Genomic DNA, 24,836 nt, shown 5'->3' on the forward strand with positions numbered 1-24,836 from the left:
GGATAATGGTGTATGATATAAAGCATACATGAAATATCAGTAAATGCACTATGAAGTAAATATACAACTTCAGCAGAATTTAACCCATATAGTTTTTAAAAAATCTAAACTGTACCACATGAATTTCTTTTATTTCTCAAGCAAAAATAGTTTTGATTGATAAAACAAATGGAAGTTATTAACAACCTTGACTGGCTATACAGCCCTTGCACTGTGGGTAAATGTCAGATCAAGGAAATGCACTTTCATATTTTAGCTACAAGTTGGTATCAAAAACTGATAGTTTCTGAAATTTAAGAATCTTTTCTATAGGTAGTTACCCCTTATGAAATATCCTCCTTTAGTATGTTGTAATTAAACCCTGTTTTGTCAATTTAACAATGAGTTTACCCTAGTTTACGTCAATATTGGAATGACCAACTGTATAAAATGTTTCTCTATCCTGTCTTAAAAAAAATTATGTTACATATACGACCGGTACCTGATTTTATTAGTTGCCATGATTGATTTTAAATTTTTTCTACTAACTATATTCTATAATTTTTCCTCATCTACCTATATTTATAATTTTGCATGACATACTTATGCTTTTTTGCATGCATGCATGTGATATAAGTTTTTGCACAGAAAATAATTAAGTTGATTAGACATCCTTACCCCTTTTAACAAAATTAACTTGAGGATTATTTTAGAGGTATTTTTAAATTATCCTGTGACACATTGTGGGGCACATAGAATTCTTGACAGATATCAAAAGGTTTTATCATTATTTTCTTGAATATTTTTGCTGGTCTGCTATTTTACATGGGGTTTTATGTGCCTTGTTGAAATGTAATTTTTATTGTCGAGCCTGCAACTTTTGTTGCAGAAAGCTCGACATAGGGATAGTGATCCGGCGGCGGCGGCGGCTACGGCGGCGGCGTTAGCTCACTTCTTAAAAGCTTTATATTTTAGAAGGTGGAAGACCTTGATGCTTCATACTTTGTATATAGATGCTTCATGTTACGAAGTTTCCGTCAGTCACATGTTCAATGTCCTTGACCTCATTTTCATGGTTCAGTGACCACTTGAAAAAAAAGTTCAAATTTTTTGTAATGTTGAATTCTCTCTTATTATAAGTAATAGGATAACTATATTTGATGTGTGCGTACCTTGCAAGGTCCTCATGCCCGTCAGACAGTTTTCACTTGACCTCGACCTCATTTCATGGATCGGTGAACAAGGTTAAGTTTTGGTGGTCAAGTCCATATCTCAGATACTATAAGCAATAGGGCTAGTATATTCGGTGTATGGAAGGACTGTAAGGTGTACATGTCCAACTGGCAGGTGTCATCTGACCTTGACCTCATTTTCATGGTTCAGTGGTTATAGTTAAATTTTTGTGTTTTGGTCTGTTTTTCTCATACCATATGCAATAGGTCTACTATATTTGTTGTATGGAATGATTGTTAAGTGTACATGTCTAGCGGGCAGATGTCATGTGACCTTGACCTCATTTTCATGGTTCAGTGGTCAAAGTTAAGTTTTTGAGTTTTGGTCTTTTTATCTAATGCTATATGCCATAGGTCAACTATATTTGGTGTATGGAAATATTTTATGATCTTTATGTCAGTCGAGCAGGTTTTATTTAACCGTGACCTCATTTTCACGGTTCATTGCACAGTGTTAAGTTTTTGTGTTTTGGTCTATTTTTCTTAAACTATAAGTAATGTGTCAACTATATATGTTGTATAGAAGCATTGTTAGCTGTACCTGTCTGCCTGGCATGGTTCATCTGACCTGGACCTCTTTTTCAAGGTTCATTGGTCTTTGTTTAGTTATCTTGGTTAATGTAAAGTTTATGTGACAGTTGTAATAAAGCTTAGCTTTATACTTAAGACTATCAACATAATATCAATAATTAGTATAGAAGGCGAGACATTTCAGCGTGTGCACTCTTGTTGAACATTGCATTGTAAGCATTCATCTACATTTTTTGTAAAATTTATAAGAAGTTTGTTTCAAAGGCTGTTATCAACAAGGTCTTGGAAGGGTGCAAATAAAATAATTCACAGGACTTTATTTTATCTATGTGACTTGGACAGATGCATGCATGTGTGAGAACTGCTTTAAATTCTAATATTGATTTTTTTTCATAAATAACAAATTTGTTTTTATTTGCTCCTGCACAAAAATCTTTTGAAGTAGAATAGAAATGTACAAAATTTAATTGTAAAGATAAAAAGATTAATTTGATATTATTTGTAATTTGAATATAGTTGATACTGTTTGAAAATATTAGGTAAATGAATACTTTGGGAGAAGAAATGCAGTATTAATAGTAGTATTGTTTCAATTAAAAATATTTTGAAAATGGTTTTGAAGACTTGTTAACGTATAAGAAAATTTTGCAAAACAATTCATGCAATTCACTCATTTAGACATTTTATAATAATCATGTAGGGTGATTAATTTTCTAAATGATGAAAGATGTAATGGCCATTTGTTCAAATTTTGGATATGCCAAACATAAGTTATGTATGAAAAGATGGGTTTTTGTTGTTGGGTTTTTTTGGGTTTTTTTTGTAGGGGAGGGGGGGGGGAGCTAGGGATTATATTCAGTCACATTAGCCTAAAGGAAATATTTTGCACAGAGGTCTCAAACAAGCAAACTCCTGTCACAATGTGGTAAAGAGGAAGGTTAAGAAAAAAGACAGAGTTGTAAGCCATTTACCGTTCTATAGTTATGCCTTTTAACTCAGAAAATTTCAAAGCTTGTGTCCTCATGCACATTCTTCTTTCATTTTAAATTTGATTCTTTATAAAAGGTAAAGAGAACCTAATTGAAGTTTGTTTATGTAATTTATACGTGTTGTTCTCGTTTCTTGGTTTTTTATTTAATATAGACCAGTCCATTGGTTTTCCCGTTTGAATGGTTTTACACTAGTAATTTTGGGGCCCTTTATAGCTTGTTGTTCGGTAGCCAAGGCTCTGTGTTGAAGGCCGTACATTGACCTATAATGGTTTACTTTTTTTAAATTGTTATTTGGATGGAGAGTTGTCTCATTGGCACTCACACCACATCTTCCTATATCTAATTGTTTCAGGAATTCGGTAGTTAAATACTGTGGTATATACTGTCTGTTTTACAGCATTGGGATAAAGGGTTTGCTTGAATTGGGCCGTGATACAAAATAACAAGATAACATCACATGATTATAACTCTCACTGTTTTTGTTTTGTTTTATTTTGTATAAGCTTAATGTTTTCATTTTTTGTACTAACAAGACTAATTTTGTTTTTTCTGTTTCTTTCTTTTCTTTATTTACAGTTTGAGGCTGTACTCCATTCCTCATAGACACACCCAACAGAGTGTAACTCCGCCCACAAGATACACCCAACATAGTGTGACTCCTCCCTCTAGACATCCACGCAAAATACCCACTGCCTCTCCCCCTCCCTCTGCTCCACCTTCTCTGCCTGGCCAATCAGCATTTAGCTTTGCTTTCAGTTCCCCTGTGCCTGAGGATACCTTGGCCCCCTCGTCACCTCCTGTCCAGCCTGTCAGAAGTACAACGTCTCCTGTCAAGATGGTACCGCCCTCACAGACCAACAGAAGATCATCAGACTCAGATATAAGTACCAACACGCCTCCTAAAGGTAAAACTATTACAATTACTACAACTTATATTATTAGGTGGATTATCTGACTTTTAGGTACTTTTATATGTATTTGGAACTCGTTAAACTGCATCTGAATATTATATATAAAAAATTGATATGTGCAACATTTTATGCTTGGATATAATGAAATTAATATTTGTATGGAAGAAAGAATGCCAATCTGTTGAAGACTATTTTTAGCTCACCTGACCTGAAAGGTCAAGTGAGCTTTTCTCATCACTTGTCGTCCGTCGTCCGTTGTCCGTAAACTTTTACAAAAATCTTCTCCTCTGAAACTACTTGGCCAAATTTAAACTAACTTGGCCACAATCATCCTTGGGTATCTAGTTTAAAAAATGTGTCAAGATGGCCGCCATGGCTAAAAGTAGAACACAGGGGTAAAATGTAGATTTGGCTCTTATCTTCAAAACCAAAGCATTTAGAGCAAATCTGTCATAGGTAAAATTGCTGATCAGGTCAAGATCTATCTGCCCTGAAATTTTCAGACAAATAGGACAACCTGTTGTTGGGTTGCTGCCCTTGAAAAGGTAATTTTAAGGAAATTTGGCAGTTTTTGGTTATTATCTTGAATACTTTTATAGATAGAGATAAACTGTTAACAGCAGTAATGTTCAGCAAAGTAAAATCTACAAATAAGTCAACATGACCAAAATTGTCAGAGAACCCCTTAAGGAGTTATTGTCCTTTATAGTCAATATTGAACAACTTTTCGTCATTTTTGTACTTGTACAAAAATCTTCTTTTCTAAAACTATGGGCCAAATTTAACCAAACTTGGCCACAATCATTACTAGGGTATCTATTTTAAAAAAGTGTCTAATGACCTCGCCTACCAACCAAGATGGCCGACATCAGTAAATACAGTAACAGGTGAGCGACACAGGCTCTTGAGAGACTCTAGTTTTCAAATTCAGTGATTTGTTGAAATTTTAAATTCTGCTTTATAAATAGAGGGTAAGATTTATCCACATCAGTAACTTCTATGTCAGTTACAAGCTTTGTTAAGGCATAAACATACATTATGTTGAGTGTTTTATAAAAAGTTTTAATTTCTTGAAGAACAATTGATTGATAAAAATAAGTCATACTAGTATTATATTATATGTATTTTAGGAGTTCATCATTCTTTCTATTGCGATTTTATTTTCTTGGTATATTATATTTTTTAGTATAATTGTACTGTAGTTCTAATTCGCATTGGTAATTTAATCACATGTCAAGTTATCTTGTCTTCTATTGTTCTATTGGTCATATTTATTGAGGTAAAAATTTAACTACACTCTTTAAGTTTCCTTGTTAGAAACCATCTGTATTACATAATACATACAGAAGCCATATATATCTCGTAGGACAGAAATATAATTATACATTTTAATATTTCCTTGCATCAATCAAGGGTTGCATGCCATATAAGGTATATTTGAACACTATGAATTGTAATGACTGAATGAGACTGATTTATTTAGGATCCAGTTTAACAGGAAGTAGTGGTAGTGGCAGCGGTATAGGAAGTGGAGGCAAATCTGTTTCTAAGTTATCAGCTCAGCAACCCAGTATAGACTTGATGGTATGAATACAGTATAATTAAATAAGACGTTCCTTTATGTAAGAAGGTATCACATTCCTGACTTGGTATAGGCATTTTCAAATGATTGTGATCTGTAACAAATATAATTATAGGATAGGATACGTTACAATTGCACGATCGTGATTGTGAAAAATGCTCTAAAACACGATTTTGTGAAAATCTACACCAAAAAAATTATTGTTCCTGATTTTGAACTGTTCCCAATGGAAGACAATCATGATCAACCAATCAGAATCTGTGTTTCTCATGATCAAATTAAAAGCCGATCAAAAATGTTTTCTATTGTGATTATTGGGACATGTTAAACTTTGACTTGTGTTGTTTTTCTCTGTGTCAGAATTATAAAATCATGAACATGGCAGGTGAATTTTCATCTGCAAAGGGGTTCTTACACAGAATAAGTATAAAAGCACGGCTGGTTGACAAAATTCAATGATGCAGTACTACCATAAAGATAATAAATAGTAGTTTCATAACTCACTAACTTATTGATATTACACTTGCTGTAACATATCATGCACTTCGGGTGTCATTTTTGTATTATACCAAATCATCTAAAGTACAATGTACTATTCTTTATTTTACACAAGGACCAAATAAATATCCTCCTTTGTGCATAATTTTTAATTGGAAAAGTCAACAATCAATTAAAACTCTTTCACAAGAAAAAATATCCTGGTTATCTCTCTACATGTTATCTTTTCTACTGATGATAACTAGAATCATGCAAATAAACAGAAGAAAAGGGCTTATAAGCTCATCACACAAATATGACACCTTTTCTTGACCACTAAACAGCACACGCAAAAAAACACCTCAAAGAATTGTAACCTTTGAAATTGTTGTGTCACTAAAACCCCCATGGATTTTTAAAAGTTGGCAGGTATGCATGACATTCAATTATGGCAAATTTTAATAGCTATTCAAACATTCAGAAATTAATACTAGTAGTTTTATTTATTGAACTTTATGCAATTTGCACATAACTTTAGGTATGAAATAGAAAAACCAAGGCTAAGGGGTATCCATCCATGAGCCAAAAAAGTCCATTATTATACTGAATTTATAGCAAAATAGTAAAGAAGCTTTTCATGCCTACCTTTCTACATCCTCACAGATTGAGATGTAACTGTAATGGCTGAAGAGATTACATTGAAATGCAGTTTCTTTATAAACAAACAAAGAAAAAGGATCTTTAGATTGACACAATTGAACAAAGAATTAAAAAAAATTAAAATTAAATTAAAATTAAAAAATTAAGGCAAGTGTCTGACTTCTATATATTGTACCTTTTATATTTCAGGAATACCCATTTTTCACTATGACCAGTTTTCCTGTAGGTTTTATATCACATCTTGGTGGTGTTGTGTCTGCTAAGTCAGTCAAATTATTGGACAAGATCCACAACCCAGGTGTGTTGTATGACTAAAAATGTGTATGTGCTATTTTCTTATTACAAATCTAGTTCAGAGTCTAGTATGACGTCCATTATAACTGAACTAGTAAACTTACTTGTTTAGGGGCCAGCTGAAGGACTTTAGCTGGAGTTTCTAGATGCATTGAAGACCCATTGGTGGCCTTCATTTGTTGCCTGCTCTATGGTTAGGTTGTCGTGCCTTCGTCTGTTGCCTGCTCTATGGTCAGGTTGTTGTGCCTTTGTCTGTTGCCTGCTCTATGGTCAGGTTGTTGTCTCTTTGACACATTTTCCATTTCCATTCTCAATTTTAATTAGAAATAAAAAGATGCAATATGAGTTCCAGTGAGACAACTCTCCATCAAAGTCACAATTTGTAAAAAGTAAACCGTTATAGGTCAAAGTACAGCCTTCAACACTGAGCCTTGGCTCACACCAAACAGGTTTGTACTGGTGGGGCATATATGAGCAGGGGCGGATCCAACCATTTTTAAAGGAGGGGTGGGGGGTTCCCAACCCAGGAAAAATGGGGTTTTCCAACTATATGTCCCTATTCAAATGCATTGATCGTCCAAAACAAGGGGGTGTTCCAACTATATGTCCCCATTCAAATGCATTTATCGTCCAAAAAAAAGGGGGGGGTTCCAACCCCTGGACCCCTCCCCCTTGGATCCACCACTGATGAGCATGGCTTGCAGCACCTTTAGTTTTTCTCTTGACATTAGGGTTAAATTTCTTGTTATTCCAAGCATGACAAATAATGTGTTATTTTCTTCTGTAGCATATGCTCATAGTTATACTTTAATTTTAAAATAAATATTTACAAAATTGCCTGCCATTATGCTTAGGTGTTTAAGGTGGATCGGTACTATTCAACTGCACATAATTTCATGCACAATTACAATGCACACGAACAGTATGTGTCGTAAATTCGATACAATATTTATGCCCCATTTATGGGCATTATGTTTTCTGGTCTGTGCGTCCGTTCGTTCGTTCGTCCGTCCGTCTGTTCGTTCGTCCGTCTGTCCCGCTTCAGGTTAAAGTTTTTGGTCGAGGTAGTTTTTGATGAAGTTGAAGTCTAATCAACTTGAAACTTAGTACATATGTTCTGTATGATATGATCTTTCTAATTTTAATTCCAAATTAGAGATTTAACCCCATTTTCACGGTCCACTGAACATAGAAAATGATAGTGCGGATGGGGCATCCGTGTACTGGGGACACATTCTTGTTTTGAAATATTTTGATTGATTAGTTATTGTAGTTATGTCACTATAAGAATATTATCATTATTTTGTATATCAGCAAAAGGCTCAAAATGACTTTTCATCCAATTTCACAATTTTCCCGCAAAATTTGGGTTTAAAGGCAAAATAATTTGTTTTCCTTTTTGGTGACCTGTTTTTTATTTGCTCATTCTTTGAAGCTTTTTATATTACAGTTTTGGACCAAATATCATTGAACGTTTTTTAATGTTCCGATAAAAATATGTCAACACCTCTGTTTTCCGTATCATTTCATTGAAAAATAGTCCCTTTTTCATACCTGTTCAAAAGTAAAATTTTGAGCTGAAATGGTCCGTGACCCCTTATTTTTTTTCGACCAATTTGATTTTCTTTCTGTAAAGAATAAAACAACAAATAATATGGCACTTCTGATAGAAGCTTTGAATAGGCCCGAGCCACCTTAAGCAATATAAAAAAGAAAATGTGGTATAATTGCCAATGAAACCACTCCCAACAAGATATCAAATGACACAGAAATTTACAACTATAGGTAACTGTACAGCCTTCAACAATAAGCAAATCCAATACCGCATAGCCAGCTGTAAATAATTCAAACGAAAAAACAATCGGCCTAATAATATACAAAAAATGAAAAAAAGAAAAAAAAAATATATAGCAAGAAACGACAACCACTGAATTACAGTCTCATGACTTGGGAATACATCTCTATGTTTTTAAATTTTTTTTTACTTATTCTTATTTGTGAATAACTGATTTGGCAATTTGATTATAGAGGAGCCAGAAACAAGAGATGTTTGGTGGTTGGAGATCAGGACAGAAATCAGATCACATATGAGGGCAATGGGATGTCATGCTGTCCTTGGTTACACTGAACAAACCTCTATCTGGTAAGATATATAAATGGTGTGAATAAACACTGTTTGTGTCACATAGTGTGGAATCATAATTATTCAAGGTGTACCAATTTTCATTGATTAAGGGGTAAAAGGAAAACATAGACCTTCTTTGGATTTCATTTATTGCTGTCTTCATTTTAGTGTATGCCTGCTGTTTTGTCAAATACAACTAATAGTCTTTGCTCAAATATTTGTAAGCATTTTATACCCATCTTAATAAATCTTTAACTGAAAATATCAGACCATATTCTTAAATATTTTTGACTAAAGTCACTCGTATCAAATATGTACTTCAGAAAATGAAATAAGAAGCACTCAAATCTTGGAACCTATCCAATAATATTGCTCTGTTTTCTAATTTCAGTGATGAAATCATAGTTTTGTCAGCATCAGGAACAGCTGCCAGAGTACAAGTGACCTCTGACACTATCCCATCAGTCAAATCTTCTACACAGCCACTGGTCCCCAGTATGGATAGGTTACAGTTAGATAAAGATAGGGAGAAGAGACTGTTTGTAGATGTTAATCTAGCCAATCAAGTGTCTCAGAATAGACTATCATATGAACAGTAAGTTTACAGTTAGATAAAGATAGGGAGAAGAGACTATTTGTAGAAGTTAACCTAGCCAATCAAGTGTCTCAGAATAGACTATCATATGAACAGTAAGTGTACAGGTTAACCTAGTCAATCAAGTGTCTCAGAATAGACTATCATATGAACAGTAAGTTTACATGTAAACCTAACCAATCAAGTGTCTCAGAATAGACTATCATATGAACAGTAAGTTTACATGTTAACCTAGCCAATCAAGTGTCTCAGAATAGACTATCATATGAACAGTAAGTGTACAGGTTAACCTAGCCAATCAAGTGTCTCAGAATAGACTATCATATGAACAGTAAGTTTACATGTTAACCTAGCCAATCAAGTGTTTCAGAATAGACTATCATATGAACAGTAAGTTTACATGTTAACCTAGCCAATCAAGTGTCTCAGAATAGACTATCATATGAACAATAAGTTTACATGTTAACCTAGCCAATCAAGTGTCTCAGAATAGACTATCATATGAACAATAAGTTTACATGTTAACCTAGCCAATCAAGTGTCTCAGAATAGACTATCATATGAACAATAAGTTTACATGTTAACCTAGCCAATCAAGTGTCTCAGAATAGACTATCATATGAACAGTAAGTTTACATGTTAACCTAGCCAATCAAGTGTCTCAGAATAGACTATCATATGAACAATAAGTTTACATGTTAACCTAGCCAATCAAGTGTCTCAGAATATACTATCATATGAACAATAAGTTTACATGTTAACCTAGCCAATCAAGTGTCTCAGAATAGACTATCATATGAACAATAAGTTTACATGTTAACCTAGCCAATCAAGTGTCTTAGAATAGACTATCATATGAACAATAAGTTTACATGTTAACCTAGCCAATCAAGTGTCTCGGAATAGACTATCATATGAACAGTAAGTTTACAGGTTAACCTAGCCAATCAAGTGTCTCGGAATAGACTATCATATGAACAGTAAGTTTACAGGTTAACCTAGCCAATCAAGTGTCTCAGAATAGACTATCATATGAACAGTAAGTTTACAGGTTAACCTAGCCAATCAAGTGTCTCAGAATAGAGTATCATATGAACAGTAAGTTTACAGGTTAACCTAGCCAATCAAGTCTCTCAGAATAGACTATCATATGAACAGTAAGTTTACATGTTAACCTAGCCAATCAAGTGTCTCAGAATAGACTATCATATGAACAGTAAGTTTACAGTATACCAGTGTCCTTGTGGATTTATTTGATTCATTGGGTACCAACTTTGAATAGTTTGATAAACATTTGATATATAATGCTGTGGTTTATCATCAGGTGATATGTCTATTTCTCCAAACTTTTGATATATAATGCTATGGTTTATCATCAGGTGATATGTCTATTTTTCCATGAAAATTGATAATCCACAAATAATATCTACAGATAGACCAAAGAGAAATATATATTTTTGTGTTTGAGAGTTATCTGAAACAAAAGTTATTAAAAAATTAATCATTGTAGAAATGGCATTTAGAAATTAAAAATCATATAGTGTACCGTAATCAGCCATGTATAATCCGCACCCCCTTTTTAACAGGGGAATGGAGGAAAAAAGTTTTTGTCAGTTGTTGAAAAATCTAGTTAAACTTGGCTAATGTGAAATCTAGTGTGATTGTTTGTTGTATTTTCATGGAAAACCCTGCTTTCAATCATCAAGTAGAAGTGGAAGAGTTCTGAATAGAAATAAGGGCCTCTCTTTTAATTTTATATTATTATTATATTAATCATGGTAGAACATAAACAAACTTACTAAAATCCAGTTTTTCTCTGATTTCTCAATTATTGTTCTCTATAATCTGCACCCCTTCCTGACAATTTTAATTTTGGGGTAAAAAACTACAATTCAAGATTAAATTCAGTTTAGTTGTTTGGAATGTTCACCTGAAGCAAGCAACTTCTAGAACATGCAGACAAAAACTCATGTGTAGGGTAATGTTTGTAAATGGGTAAATATTAAAAAGTTTTTAAGTCTGCTATGTCTGGAGAAATATGTTATTCTCACTATACTGTTTTATTACTGTATAGAATAATTGTGATAAAAATAGTAAACTCATAACCCTTGAAATAGTTGACATTAAAATCTTAAGTCTAGGAGCCAAACTCATATTTGATTTGATTTCATGTAGGAACTGACATAATTATACATAAACATATGTATTTGTAGAGGAGATGAAGTATCACCGACATTCCAGTGTAGTTTATGTCATATACCTTATAAATCTACATCCTTACCATTTCCTGTCAACCTGTCATCTTGTGCCATCTGCAGGTAAAAGTTTCATTAAATATGAAGACATTTATTTTAAAACCTTGTCTTGAATGGAAAAAGGGGGAGATCCAAGTAGTATTTAATGAGTCTCATGTACCTCCATCTGTTCCTCTCATTTTTGTGACAAATAAACGCAATAATATAAAATTTTCATTAGATTTTTGGACCACTAAATCCAGGTTATTTTATTTTTTTTTGTCATTTTGTCTCGCTTCGACGGAGTATAGGTATGCTGTTTCTGGTATCGGCAACGGCGTCAACAATGAATTGGTTTGTGATTAGGTCTAGTTTATGGTGAACCACAAGTGGTAGGTCAATCATATTTGGTATGCAGTTGCATAAGCACTGGCATATCTCATTTCCATGGAGATTATTTTGCTCCGCCCACTAAGTCATGGTCTATTGACTTTGAAAATTTTGCTAAGTTAACATGTATTAGTTTGTGATTAGGTCAGTTCAAGGGGAACAATTAGTGGTAGGCCAATGTTAATTGGTATTCAGTTGTATACGTATTAGCACATCTCATTTCCATGGAGAATATTTGGCCCCACCCCCCTCAGTCATGGTCTATCGACTTTGAAAATTTTGCTTAGTTTACATGTATTAGTTTGTGATTCGATCAGTTTAATATGAACTGCTAATGTTAAGTCAATGATATTTTGTATGCAAATTTATTGGCATTTGCAAAAATCTTTTCCTTGGAGATTATATATCCCCATCCCCTCTTCATGAATCATTGACTTTGAAACTTTTACATAGTTTACAAGTTAATGTTTGTGTTTAGGTTTGTTTAAAGGGAACGACTTATAATAAGTCAATGGTATTTGGTATGCAGTTGTTTTGATATTGGCACATCTCAATTACATGGAGATTGTTTAGCCATGTACCTCAGTCATGGTTCATTGACTTTGAATATTTGCATAACTTATGTAACATGTTAAAATATTGCTATTTTAATTTCAAGATTTGAATAATCAAAATTACAAAAAGGTAGGACATATATCTGTGATAACAGTTTATTGCTTTAAACATTCCAGAGTTATGGTTCTATAACATTTTGAAAATTAGACTATAGTTGATGGATAAAAAATGTAGACCCACTACGCAAAATGAATATATATATGGTTTCAGGATGATGAAAAAAAATTGTTCTTGAAATTGATTGGGATGTAATGGAGTGTGTTTGATGACTTACCGCACCTGTTCATTTTTGATCAACATTCCATATAGCAAGCGAACAGAATCAAACACTAATAAATTAATCTAATCATTCTGACTCAGTAGTATTCCTTATCCTACGGCAGAAATATCTTTTCAATAGGTGGTTTCCTAACAACAAATATTATTTATATTTTTTAAAAAAATTATTATAAATTAAGTCTTATAGTAAAACTGTTTAATAATATAGATAGTTTTACTTTGTCTTCTGTTTGAATAATCTAAACACATGATCATTAAATCCAAAAAATGACTTGTATAAATATAATACAACAGAAAAAAAAAATATGCTTATATTGTGGTATATTTTTGGAAAATATGTGGTTTATATGTTTGTAGAAAGAAGAAAGTTCCAGATGTTCTTTTTACAACTATAGATCTACCAACAGAGATTCAAACCCATGGAAAAGGGTCACTTATACAAGCCAGGTAAATAGTCAATGTACGAGCAATACAAATTAAAACGATAAATTTTCATGACAGCCTACAAATATGAAAGAGACAATTGGATAAGATTTTCTTTTACCAGCCAGATAAAATGAACCTCTTAAGAGAAATACAGGTGTACGAGTTAATGTTAAAGATACAAGCTTAGAACTAGAAGAAAATAAGTCTGCTTATAAGAAACACAGGTCCCAGCAAAAAATATCCTGCAGTTAGAAGGTCTATTTTGTTCCTAGAACTGTTGAATGAAGATTTTCATTTTTGTCTGTTTGTAATTCAGAAATTATTGCGATGTTTTTATTATTGTGAAAAATGCGACAGGGTTATGATCGCAATAATTTGAACTAGCATTTTGAAATTTTTTATATGAATTGAACAGAATTTTTTCTCAATATCACAAAAAATGAAATCGTATTTTTAGTCTGAAATGACAAAATCTCAAAAATAAATGCACAAAATAATTTCTGAATTTACAGTATTGCAAAATTAAAACAGTGAGCTTCCAATCCATGGCATCACAATAAAGACAGTTATTAAGTCGGGGAAAACGTTCATCTTTAATTGTAATGAAAATGCTTAGAAAACCAAAGACACAGCAACATGAACTCTACCATAAATCATTAAGTTTCTTACTGAAAAAGATAAATTATGGATCTTTAACTTCATTGTATGAAGAAAATTGATTCATATAAAACATTCTGTGAAAATTTGAACCCAGTAATGAAGAAAGCTATATATGATATACCTGATTTTTGTTATTTAACAGAGTATGTAAAGGCAAACTTAAAGCCAAAGGTGAACTCAGTGCTAAAGAAGTCAGTGATGTGAGTCTTTATTCTATATACCGAAATGTGGGGACCAAGTACATCAGTGTTAATGCATGAAACTGTATTGTAAGCAACAATAGATCACTGTACCGTCTTCAACAATGAGCTAAACCTAAATGGTATAGTAGACTAAAGACCATGACATTCAAAAATGCAAATCAATTCAAGAAAGCCAGCAGCGAGATTCAAGTTCCAAACAATATTTAAAGGATAAAACAAATATGATATACAGCCACAAACAACAAACACTCAATTAAATACTTTTGACTTGGTACAAGCACAAATAGAACGTTGTGAGGCTTTAAGATGTTTTTGAGCACGCAATCCTTGCTTTACCTGGGACAATGGTGTCACAGCACAACATATTAAAGCACAAACTGTAAAATTCAGTTGAAAAAGGCTTGACTCATCAGATTAACACAAAGCAAGCAATAATTTGATTTCTGTCTTTTATTTTATAGAGTCTGCCATTTTTAGAATATGAACTACATAACCAGTTGATGAACAAATTAAAGGTTTGATATTATTTAACAATGAAAGTTGGATGTAAGAGAAAATATAAGAACTTTTTTGAAATATTGTGTTGTATTACTTTGACCATGTTTGTGCTTCTCAATTTTAGCTGCAAATTTTGAATTCTATCAAATTAATACATGTCAAGTTTTTAGCAGAATGGATGTGAAAGAAGCTAAATTAAAACAAGCAGGGATCATAGATGCAAATCAAAACTTCTTGTGCATAGCATTAATGAAAATTCCAAGGAAATAGGATATCAGATGAGTTCAGAGTACAAATTTGAAAAAGTATGACAGAAAGTAAAAGAATAGGTTTAATAGATATAAGAAGATGTTGTATGAGTGCCAATGAAACAACTCTTCATTCAAGTCACAATTTGTAAAAGTAAACCATTATAATTAAGTCTGATTGTTGCTAGATGACCAGTGTTGATCTCAGAGGAAATATATACACTTTAAACACAATTATCATAAGAAACCCTGGTTAGATAAACAAGATATAAATTAAAAGAATAAAGGTTAATAAACAAAGTCACAAAATGAATAGGACAAAAAGTCACAGTTAAAAACAATAATTTCCAAGTGTTTGAGAGGATGTAAAAATTGTCTTGAAATAATTCCTTTTTATTGGATTTCTGCATTTTTCACCTGATATTAAAAGCCAATAATGTGTCTGCAACTAGCCAGGTAATGAACATTTTTAATTTTTTTTTAATTTATTTTTTAACTTTGTTGTGCATTTATGATAAATCATATGATATTATTGCTTTGTTTTTCAGTTACGAGGGATGAATGGTCTGTTTGGATTAAGGATACAGATATCTGTAGGAGACACCTATCTTATTGGTATAGCTGTAAGCATTCATAACTATTTAATGTTAGTCAATTAATGAACAGAGTCGCAAGAGACAGAAAGATTGAAATAAGGAACCAGTTCTTTATTGTCTATAACTTGTCTCCTGGTCCCTATTATAAGACTGCTCTGATATCTGAAGGCCTTTTGATATCATCTTTGTTTTTACATAGTGTAAATGTAAGTGAAATTTTAATTTGCCTCTATAGGTGGTTACCCAATTTTAAAGTGCCTTCCCTCAGTACCATATATGTTTTAATGGAGCAACCCTTATTCACCTACCTCCAAAATGTGTCCTTTTATTCAAGAAATTTTCAAGCAGGGCCAAGGTAGGAAAAATTAAGAAAATATTGTCGTCTAAAGATCTAAGAAAATTTAATTGAAAAACAGGAATTATTTCCTCCTGTTTTACATATTGTAGGTTTAGATATGCTATTAGGCTCAGAAAAAACTTCCAGCTTTACTCATATTTTCACCAAAGGCTTAATAAAGGTTCAAAACCTTAAGGAGTTACTTGTTAACAGGGGAGATAATTCTAGATTATCTTCAACATTTTGGTAATTTTAAATACAAATTTGGAACAAGGGAAAAAAAGTATCATATCTGGTATAGAACAAAGTAAAAAAAAAAACATCACTGATATAATCTCATTTTTTTTTTTAAGAAATGGTAAGAATTTCATGATTAATAAGTGAAATCCTTCATATTCTTTGAATAATCTCAAACTTAAGAATCCTAGCTGTAGGACTATAGGGTCAACATTTGACTTATCATGTTTAGCAGCAAATGAATAACTTTCCCTGATTTTGTTGAACATACAAAAATTTATCCATTAAGAAGTCAAGTGTTTACATCTATACAAAATAAGTTTATAACACTAATTAGCTGGCTTCATTTGGCTTTTGAATTTTCCTTTTACCTGTCTAGATATGATATATCACTGTCACATATTTGAAGATACCAAATTATAAATCTAAAAGTAGATATTAACAATAATGCGGGTTTTTAAAAAAAAAAAATTCGCCAAGAAATTGTATATAACAATTCCTTGATTTCACCAATAAGATTGATTAATAATATAGTATTTAAAGAGATAAGAAATGAAATACTACAAAAAATAATTTTTATACTGAATTTGTAATGAAAAAAATAATGAAATTTGGTTTGAAAGATTAACTTTTTTTCTGCATTTCTGTTTAATTTTTTTCATCGCTTTCTGATGTCCCACTTTTTGTTAAATTTGCAAAAATTTGAAAATTGTATATGTTTTTTTTTGTGTTTAAATTTTTCTTGTCTCTATTTTTTTTGGAGGAGGGTTGATATTTAGTATGTTACAATTACCACATGTCTTCCATAATGAAATTTTTAGTTTCTTGTGCCTTAATAATTTGGATAATTAAATTTTTCAATTTTTAATCAATTCTCTTAATATTTTATTTTATTTAATTTTTAAGGTGACATTTTTGCTGTCAAGGTGTGAAAATGAAACCCTACCTCAACTCCTCCAATAAGCATATATTTAGTGTGACCCCCTGACAGGTAGATCTGTTTGTCATCCATGGTCAGATTTGTTTATTGTGCTTCTGTGTCTGTCTGTTGTGTACCTGTATATTACGGAATTAATTGATAATTCGAAGTTTTGTGTTGTTTTAAGGGATGTCAGTATGTACCTGTGTATTACTGACAGGGTTTCAAAAAATATTTATATAGTTTACAGATTTATTATAATTATTCAAAGACTTGTTTTTGATGATGCAACACAGTTATAAGCTATAAAAAGAAAAAAAGATCAAAGAATTTGAAGATTTAGGTAAGTTTCTTTTAATTTTTTTAAAATTTAGTATTAATTTGAAATGAGCTGATTGTGTTTTTTAATAATTCTGAAAAGGTTTATACTAAGGAATGTTGATTGTTGTTAAAATATATTAAAAAAAAATGTTCTTAGTTAGTATGATACAAATAAGATAAAATGATTAATGTCATTTTATTTGAGAAACAAAATATTCCTTTTAAATATTACTCTGTGTTAAAGAATTGTACTTCTACAAATCACTTATTTTCAAGAATATTGAAGATTGCCAGCTGTGGTCAAATATTTGATATCTAAAAATTTGGTAAGATTTATCCAAATCAAAGTAAAACATTTGAAGGAACATTTGAATATTTCTTAAATTTTAAATCATAATCATTATAAAATTAGAAATTGTGCAAATGAAGTATATATAAGAAATTAAAGGTGTATAGTCATCTATTAAAGACCTAGACATGAAAAATAAGAAACAAGTAAATGAGATATATTACGTCCTAATAATATATCTAGGAAATTAATATTTATAAACATGTTTAGTTTAAAAATGCTTTAAACCAAAACATCCATGGTTTTTTGTAACAGAAAAATTGTTAAAGGTACATTTAATATTAAACTCAATGCCAATATTAATTTATTTCTTCCCTTTATTTTGATGTTTTTGTGTTTCTGTGGAATTAAAAGAATGTTATGTCAATTTAAGACAAAATTAAGTTAGTTTGACAGTTTTGCGTCAAGAAGTTTCAAAATGATTTTTGTTTTCAAATGATTTACATGACATGTATTCCTGTTTCTGTCTAATGTATTTACAAATATGAAGCAGATCAACACTATTTCTTGTTGATAGTTTCAAAATTAAAACATTTAGCAAGACTTTCACATTAGATTTACTGAAACAATTAAAGTTATTAAAAATGCATTTATTACGGTTACTAGCTGTACTCATATTTATTTTTTTTGAAAATACATTTTTCATGAAAATAGTCAAAATTCAAGTAATATATTGACTTGAAGTCATTATTATTTTTGATTGAGCTTACATCATATTGTCTAAGCTGGGAATTAAATATGATGTAGGGCAATATTCTGTATAAAAAATTATCACATAAAGAAAAAACTTGAAATGTTATATAAGTTTATTTGTAATAATGCTGTCAAATCGTACAGTTTTACCTAACCATTTACTCCGATAATTGTTTGACTGATTAGCTGATTAAACGGTTAACCAGTAGTTTAAATTGATATTTGAAGGCCTTATCTATAGTACCAAAGAAATGTACATTTTTATCGTACAATGAATTGAAGTTTGTCCGTTGTTTGTAATAACTTCAGATTGAAAAAAAACTTTTTGAACTCAAATTGTAAATGTCTAAAAACGGTGATTCTTTCATTTTATCTTGATGTCGCAGAAAATAATTTGGAATGTTTCGAAATGAATTGATTCAGCCCGATACTTGTTTCATCAAGTATACTATACATTCAAGTTGATTTGCATTTCACAGTTTTTGAGTTGGCATTTCTTGTAAAGTATGACAAATCCTTACAGTATGGAAGTTGCACTTTTAGATGTAGGTCTACACAATATTAGATCAAAATTTAAATCATAAAAAAAATCATAAAATATAAACGGCCAATTACTGATTTAAAGTTTCTGTTTATAAATATGTATCCTTATTAGGTTTACTAAAGATATTGCTCCAGCTAATAGACCAGTTGTCTAAGTTCTAATTAATTAAATGTTTTTTATTAACAAAAGCAATCAATATACTAGACAATTGATCTGTCAAATTGATAACAAACAATATTTATTTATATAGAACGAAAGTATTAAAAAAAAATTATAAATATTTATATCAAATCTATTAAAATTTAAAAAAAATTCTGGTTGACCGGTTAGTGTTTTTGGTATTTGGTCCTTCTGACGGTTAACCATTTAACCTTTAACAACCCTTATATTGACATTCTTTTCCTTTAAATAACTTAATGTGTTCAATGTATGCATTATCTTTCCCTAGCTATAAGTGTAGGGAAACACATTTTCAATGTCACAAACAAGCATTGTACCAACACTTAAGTTGATTGTGTAGATATTGCTAACTCAGGGACAGATCCAGCCATTTTTAAAGGGGGGTATGGTGTGTTACCAACACAGGGAGAGTTCCAACTTAGTGTCCCCATTCAAATGCATCAAAAAAAAGGGGGGATTACAACCCACGGAAACCTCCCCCTGGAACCACCACTGCGAACTAACTGTTACAAGGCCACTGAGTTTGACTCTGGAAATTGCATAGTGTGTTACAAGGACACTGTGTTTGACTTTGGAAATTACATAGTTGCAGTTTGAATATAGTTTATTTCAAACCAAAAGCAATACAGCTTATAGGTATATCATAAATATGTACATGTATATCATAAATATGTACATGTATATCATAACAGAACATTTTAAATACAATAGGAGGCAAGACTACATAGTATTAATCATTCAGAAGATTGTCATGAAAATTTTATATCTGTGGCGTATTTCAGATATTTTCCTAAATTAGATAATTCCGAAACATTCTTTGTTGACAATAATTGAACTAATTTAAAAACAGATGCATTTGTATAATAATACCTTTTTATATACATTTTTCTAATATTGTCATATTTTGGACATTTTAGAATAAAATGAAACTCGTCCTCGATGTCACCCTGGTTACATAAGATACATAATCTTTCTTTTTTTGCTTTTTTAATGAATCTACCATATTCAATATTTAATTTGTGTGAACACAGTCTATACTTAGTTAAAAATCTAATACAATTGTGGACTTAAATTTTTTGTCAAATAAAACTGCAATTGAACATTATCCACAAGGTGTTTATAGATAGTACATTTTGATGATGAATCGAAAAACATATTTCTTTCTTGAATAAAATGGTCAATAAGCCTTTTTTTGAATAAAATAATAAATGCTTCTTCGCATACAACATTCTGTGCATACCACACATGTCCAAAACCTAGGCTAAGTAACATACATTTAACATTATTAATCCATGATGACTTATTTCCTGATTCACACTCATCATACATATCATTATATATAGCATTAAGAATACAATTTCTCGTCCGTAATAGACGAATCCAATATTTTAATATTTTTACTTTCCGAGATATCAATAAAGGAAATCTTCCCAACTCAGAATAAACCATTGCGGGAGCAGTGGACTTTTTAACTGTCAAAATATTTTTACAAAATTCTATATGAAGTTTTTCTATATCAGATGCATTATGAAAACCCCATATTTCACTTCCATATAATAAAACAGGTGATACATAGACATCAAATAAATACAATTTTGTTGTACATTTAAACACATATGTTTTATTTTACCATACAACATTGATAAACATTTTCTGCCTTTGGCAGCAATATTTAACTGAGTTTGATTAAACTTTGCATTGTAATATAACATAACACCCAGATACAAATAATGATCAGCAACTTCAATAATTTGCCATTATAAAACCATTTTTCATCGCTTCTTAATTTACCACCGTTTCTGAAAACAACCACCTTAGTTTTGCTTGTGTTTACAATAAGTTTCCACTTTTTACAATAATTATGTAGTGAATTCAACATATTTTGCAACCCATCAATAGTTTCGGAAAATATAACAGTGTCATCTGCATACATCAATAAAAACAATGAAAGTTCTTTTATGTCTACTGGTAGACATAAGCTATTAATAAACTCATTTTCAAAATCATTTAAAAACATTGAAAATAGTATAGGTGATAATGGTTCCCCTTGCAATACTCCTTTTCCTATAGAAAATATGTCAGAAAATTCACCTTTAAATTTTACACAGCTCATAGAATTATCATAAAGATTTAATAATTGAAAAAAGTTTACCACTAATACCACATTTTTCAAGCTTATAATATAAAAAATTTCTATTCAAGTTGTCAAAAGCACTTTTATAATCTATAAAACAACAATAAAGTTTTTTCTTCAATCCCAAATATTTAGTAATAATTGATTGTAAGGCAAAAATAGCATCAGTTGTGCCATGACCGGGTCGAAACTCAAACTGAGCATCAGTTAAAATGTCATTTCCGTTAGCCCACAATGTGAGCCTTTCATTAATAATAGTAGTAAAAAGTTTGCAGAAACAACTGCTTAGTGTTATACCTCTATAATTATCAGTAACATTTACATTTTTTTTTTATGCACAGGAATAAGTATTCCTTTACACCACTGTTTCGGCATATATCCAGTTTCAAAAATTACATTAAACAATTGCACAATTAAAGGTACCAGAATGTTTTTAAAATGTATAAAATACTCATTTAACAAATTGTCAGCACCTGGCGATTTGTTACATTTTAACTTCAACAAAATTTTACATACTTCTTGAGTAATAGACGCATCAAGTTCGTTATACACACATTCTTGGTTATCACATCACATCATCGGTTATATTAGGACTGGTTTCAACAGTTAGGTTTTTGAAATGATTATAAAAATCTGACGACTTTAAATTACAATTAGTGTTCTTCTTTCCTTTTTTAAATACATCAAAAAACTGTTTCGGATTATGTTTTCACCAATAGTCAATTTGGTTTCCTTCACATCTCAAGTAGTTTCGTTTAACGCGATTTTCATACGATTTGTAGTTCTTTTTTGACTCGATCAGAATTTGGCGATTCAAATTATTTCTGTTCCTATTGAAATGCCTAATATTACATTGATATATATAATACAGTTCTTTGCATCTATCGTCGAACCATGGTTTATTTGTCAGTGAGTTTTTATTGCTTTTAATGTTCGTAGCATTCCTTTTAATACAATAACGTTTTTCACAAAATGGTTTGAAGACAGTATTCAATGTTTCAGTAAGTTTTATAACAGTATTCTCAATACTTTGTTCTGTACACACCATTTGCTCAACGTTACTGCTCATTGTGTCCATATGACTAATCAAACTAGTTTTCATTTCCGTAATTTTGTCCGGATCCCATCTGTATGTGCTGTGAAAAATATTATCATCACTTGAATTGAATGTTTTTATACCAAAATCAGCTTTTTCAAGCGTTAAACGAACCGGTGCCTGATCAGACCACATATTAAAGTCCATAACAACAAATTCATTTACAAGGTTTAAATAATTTTTATGTATCAATGCATAATCAATAACACTAGATCCCAAATGGTTATAAAACGTTAATTTTCCTATTTTGTCACTAATTGATCGTCCAGTAGATTGGCAAAGACGTAATAGTTTCCTTCCGAAATTGTTTACTGTTTTATCTTCAGAAACTCGAACCTGTTCTTCGTCATCACTATCATAGCTGATAAAATTATCAACAGGTGGTTAAAGCGGAATTTTGATGGGAATAAATTAAAATGGACTGTACAAGTTTTTATCCTTTAAGTGCCGAGACGTTGTTTTTGTCGAGCCTGCAACTTTTGTTGCAGAAAGCTCGACATAGGGATAGTGAGGCGGCGGCGGCGGCGGTGGTGTTAGCTCACTTCTTAAAAGCTATATATTTTAGAAGGTGGAAGACCTGGATGCTTCATATTTTGTATATAGATGCCTCATGTTACGAAGTTTCCGTCAGTCACATGTCCATTATCCTTGACCTCATTTTCATGGTTCAGCGACCACTTGAAAAAAAAGTTCAGATTTTTTGTAATGTTAAATTCTCTCTTACTGTAAGTAATAGGATAACTATATTTAGTATGTGTGTACCTTGGAAGGTCGTCATACCCGTCAGACAGTTTTCAATTGACCTCGACCTCATTTCATGGATCAGTGAACAAGGTTAAGTTTTGGTGGTCAAGTCCATATCTCAGATACTATAAGCAATAGGGCTAGTATATTCGGTGTATGGAAGGACTGTAAGGTGTGCATGTCTAACTGGCAGGTGTCATCTGACCTTGACCTCATTTTCATGGTTCAGTGGTTATAGTTAAGTTTTTGTGTTTAGGTCTGTTTTTCTCATACTTTATGCAATAGGTTTACTATATTTGATGTATGGAATGATTGTAAGGTGTACATGTCTAGCGGGCAGATGTCATCTGACCTTGACCTCATTTTCATGGTTCAGTGGTTATAGTTAAGTTTTTGTGTTTAGGTCTGTTTTTCTCATACTTTATGCAATAGGTTTACTATATTTGTTGTATGGAATGATTGTATGGTGTACATGTCTAGCAGGCAGATGTCATCTGACCTTGACCTCATTTTCATGGTTCAGTGGTCAAAGTTAAGTTTTTGAGTTTTGGTCTTTTTATCTAATACTATATGTCATAGGTCAACTATATTTGGTGTATGGAAATATTTAATGATCAGTCGTGCAGGTTTTATTTGACCTTGACTTGGTTTTCACGGTTCTTTGCTCAGTGTTAAGTTTTTGTGCTTTGGTCTATTTTCTTAAACTATAAGCAATAGGTCAACTATATTTGTTGTATGGAAGCATTGTTAGATGTACATGTCTGCCTGGCATATATATGGTTCAACTGACCTTGACCTCATTTTCATGGTCCATGTTAAGTTTATGTGACGGTCGTAATAAAGCTTTATATTTAGGAGTATCAACATAATATCAATGATTAGTAAAGAAGGCGAGACATTTCAGTGTGTGCACTCTTGTTTCACATTGTTACTTGCCATACATATTTGAATGACGTTACTTCAAAACATTATCCTTGTTAATCAACTAATTGGACATGTCATACATTTGGGTAAATTTCCATCATCCTCAGGATTAATCTTTAAACTTTAGTACATGCAGCCGACCTTGCATATATTCCATAATTTTTTTTATTACAAACGAAAGTGAACCAACGCCTAGTGAGTCTGTAGTACGGTAGAGTCCATAAAGTGGATATCCGAGGGTATGCAGGGTCGTTATGATAAAAAACATAAAATGCAGAAAGTCTTATAACAACAACACTTTAGGGACTGCTGCAGAAATTTATTGATCGACAAGTTTCGGTGCTTAGGGCACCGTCATCAGGATAAAAACAATACATAAAATCATGCTGAAGAACAAAATCGGGTTGTTAAAATTTATTTTCTCTAACAGAATTCATTTGAAATTAAATGCACCCGATTTCGTATTCTTCAAATTCAATCTGATGCTCCCGAAAATATGTTAATCAAACATACAACCCTCGAGATACAACCACTTAAATTTACAGATTACTGGCCATTCCCGATAGTTTGATGAACGAACACATAGTTAAAATTCAACATAGACTAGTGATATTTATACTTTGTCCTTTACTCTCGGCGACCAAAACATTTTACAGCATTCCTGAAGCGATTGGAAGCAGTACCTCTGGCCAAGGGAAGCCAGTACGGAATTGCTGATAAAATGCCGTTTATTTTGGGGAAGAAAGTTAACAGAACATTCAGACCACACAACCTATACAGTCTATACACAGCCTGACAACTTATTGTATTATTCTTTCCACGATGCAAGAG

The 24,836-nt window shown here is 31.7% G+C and overlaps 1 protein-coding gene across 5 annotated transcripts in view; it reads left to right on the plus strand.

The window, feature by feature from the left end:
• The window catches only part of LOC143083829 (C2 domain-containing protein 5-like), a 119,534-nt gene that overhangs the window by 25,920 nt on the left and 68,778 nt on the right, over positions 1–24,836 (plus strand). For 4 of the 5 annotated variants that reach the window (XM_076260205.1, XM_076260207.1, XM_076260206.1 and 1 more), the window contains exons 10-19: positions 3,311–3,639; positions 5,129–5,229; positions 6,554–6,662; positions 8,687–8,801; positions 9,175–9,378; positions 11,592–11,696; positions 13,254–13,343; positions 14,125–14,182; positions 14,647–14,700; positions 15,480–15,554. In XM_076260205.1, the coding sequence (XP_076116320.1) occupies positions 3,311–3,639; positions 5,129–5,229; positions 6,554–6,662; positions 8,687–8,801; positions 9,175–9,378; positions 11,592–11,696; positions 13,254–13,343; positions 14,125–14,182; positions 14,647–14,700; positions 15,480–15,554 (1,240 nt within the window). The remainder of the gene's footprint in view (positions 1–3,310; positions 3,640–5,128; positions 5,230–6,553; positions 6,663–8,686; positions 8,802–9,174; positions 9,379–11,591; positions 11,697–13,253; positions 13,344–14,124; positions 14,183–14,646; positions 14,701–15,479; positions 15,555–24,836) is intronic. The other variant, XM_076260208.1, reaches the window with a different exon arrangement.

This window comes from Mytilus galloprovincialis, chromosome 7 (assembly GCF_965363235.1).
Source record: "Mytilus galloprovincialis chromosome 7, xbMytGall1.hap1.1, whole genome shotgun sequence".
Classification (NCBI taxonomy): Eukaryota; Metazoa; Mollusca; class Bivalvia; order Mytilida; family Mytilidae; genus Mytilus; species Mytilus galloprovincialis.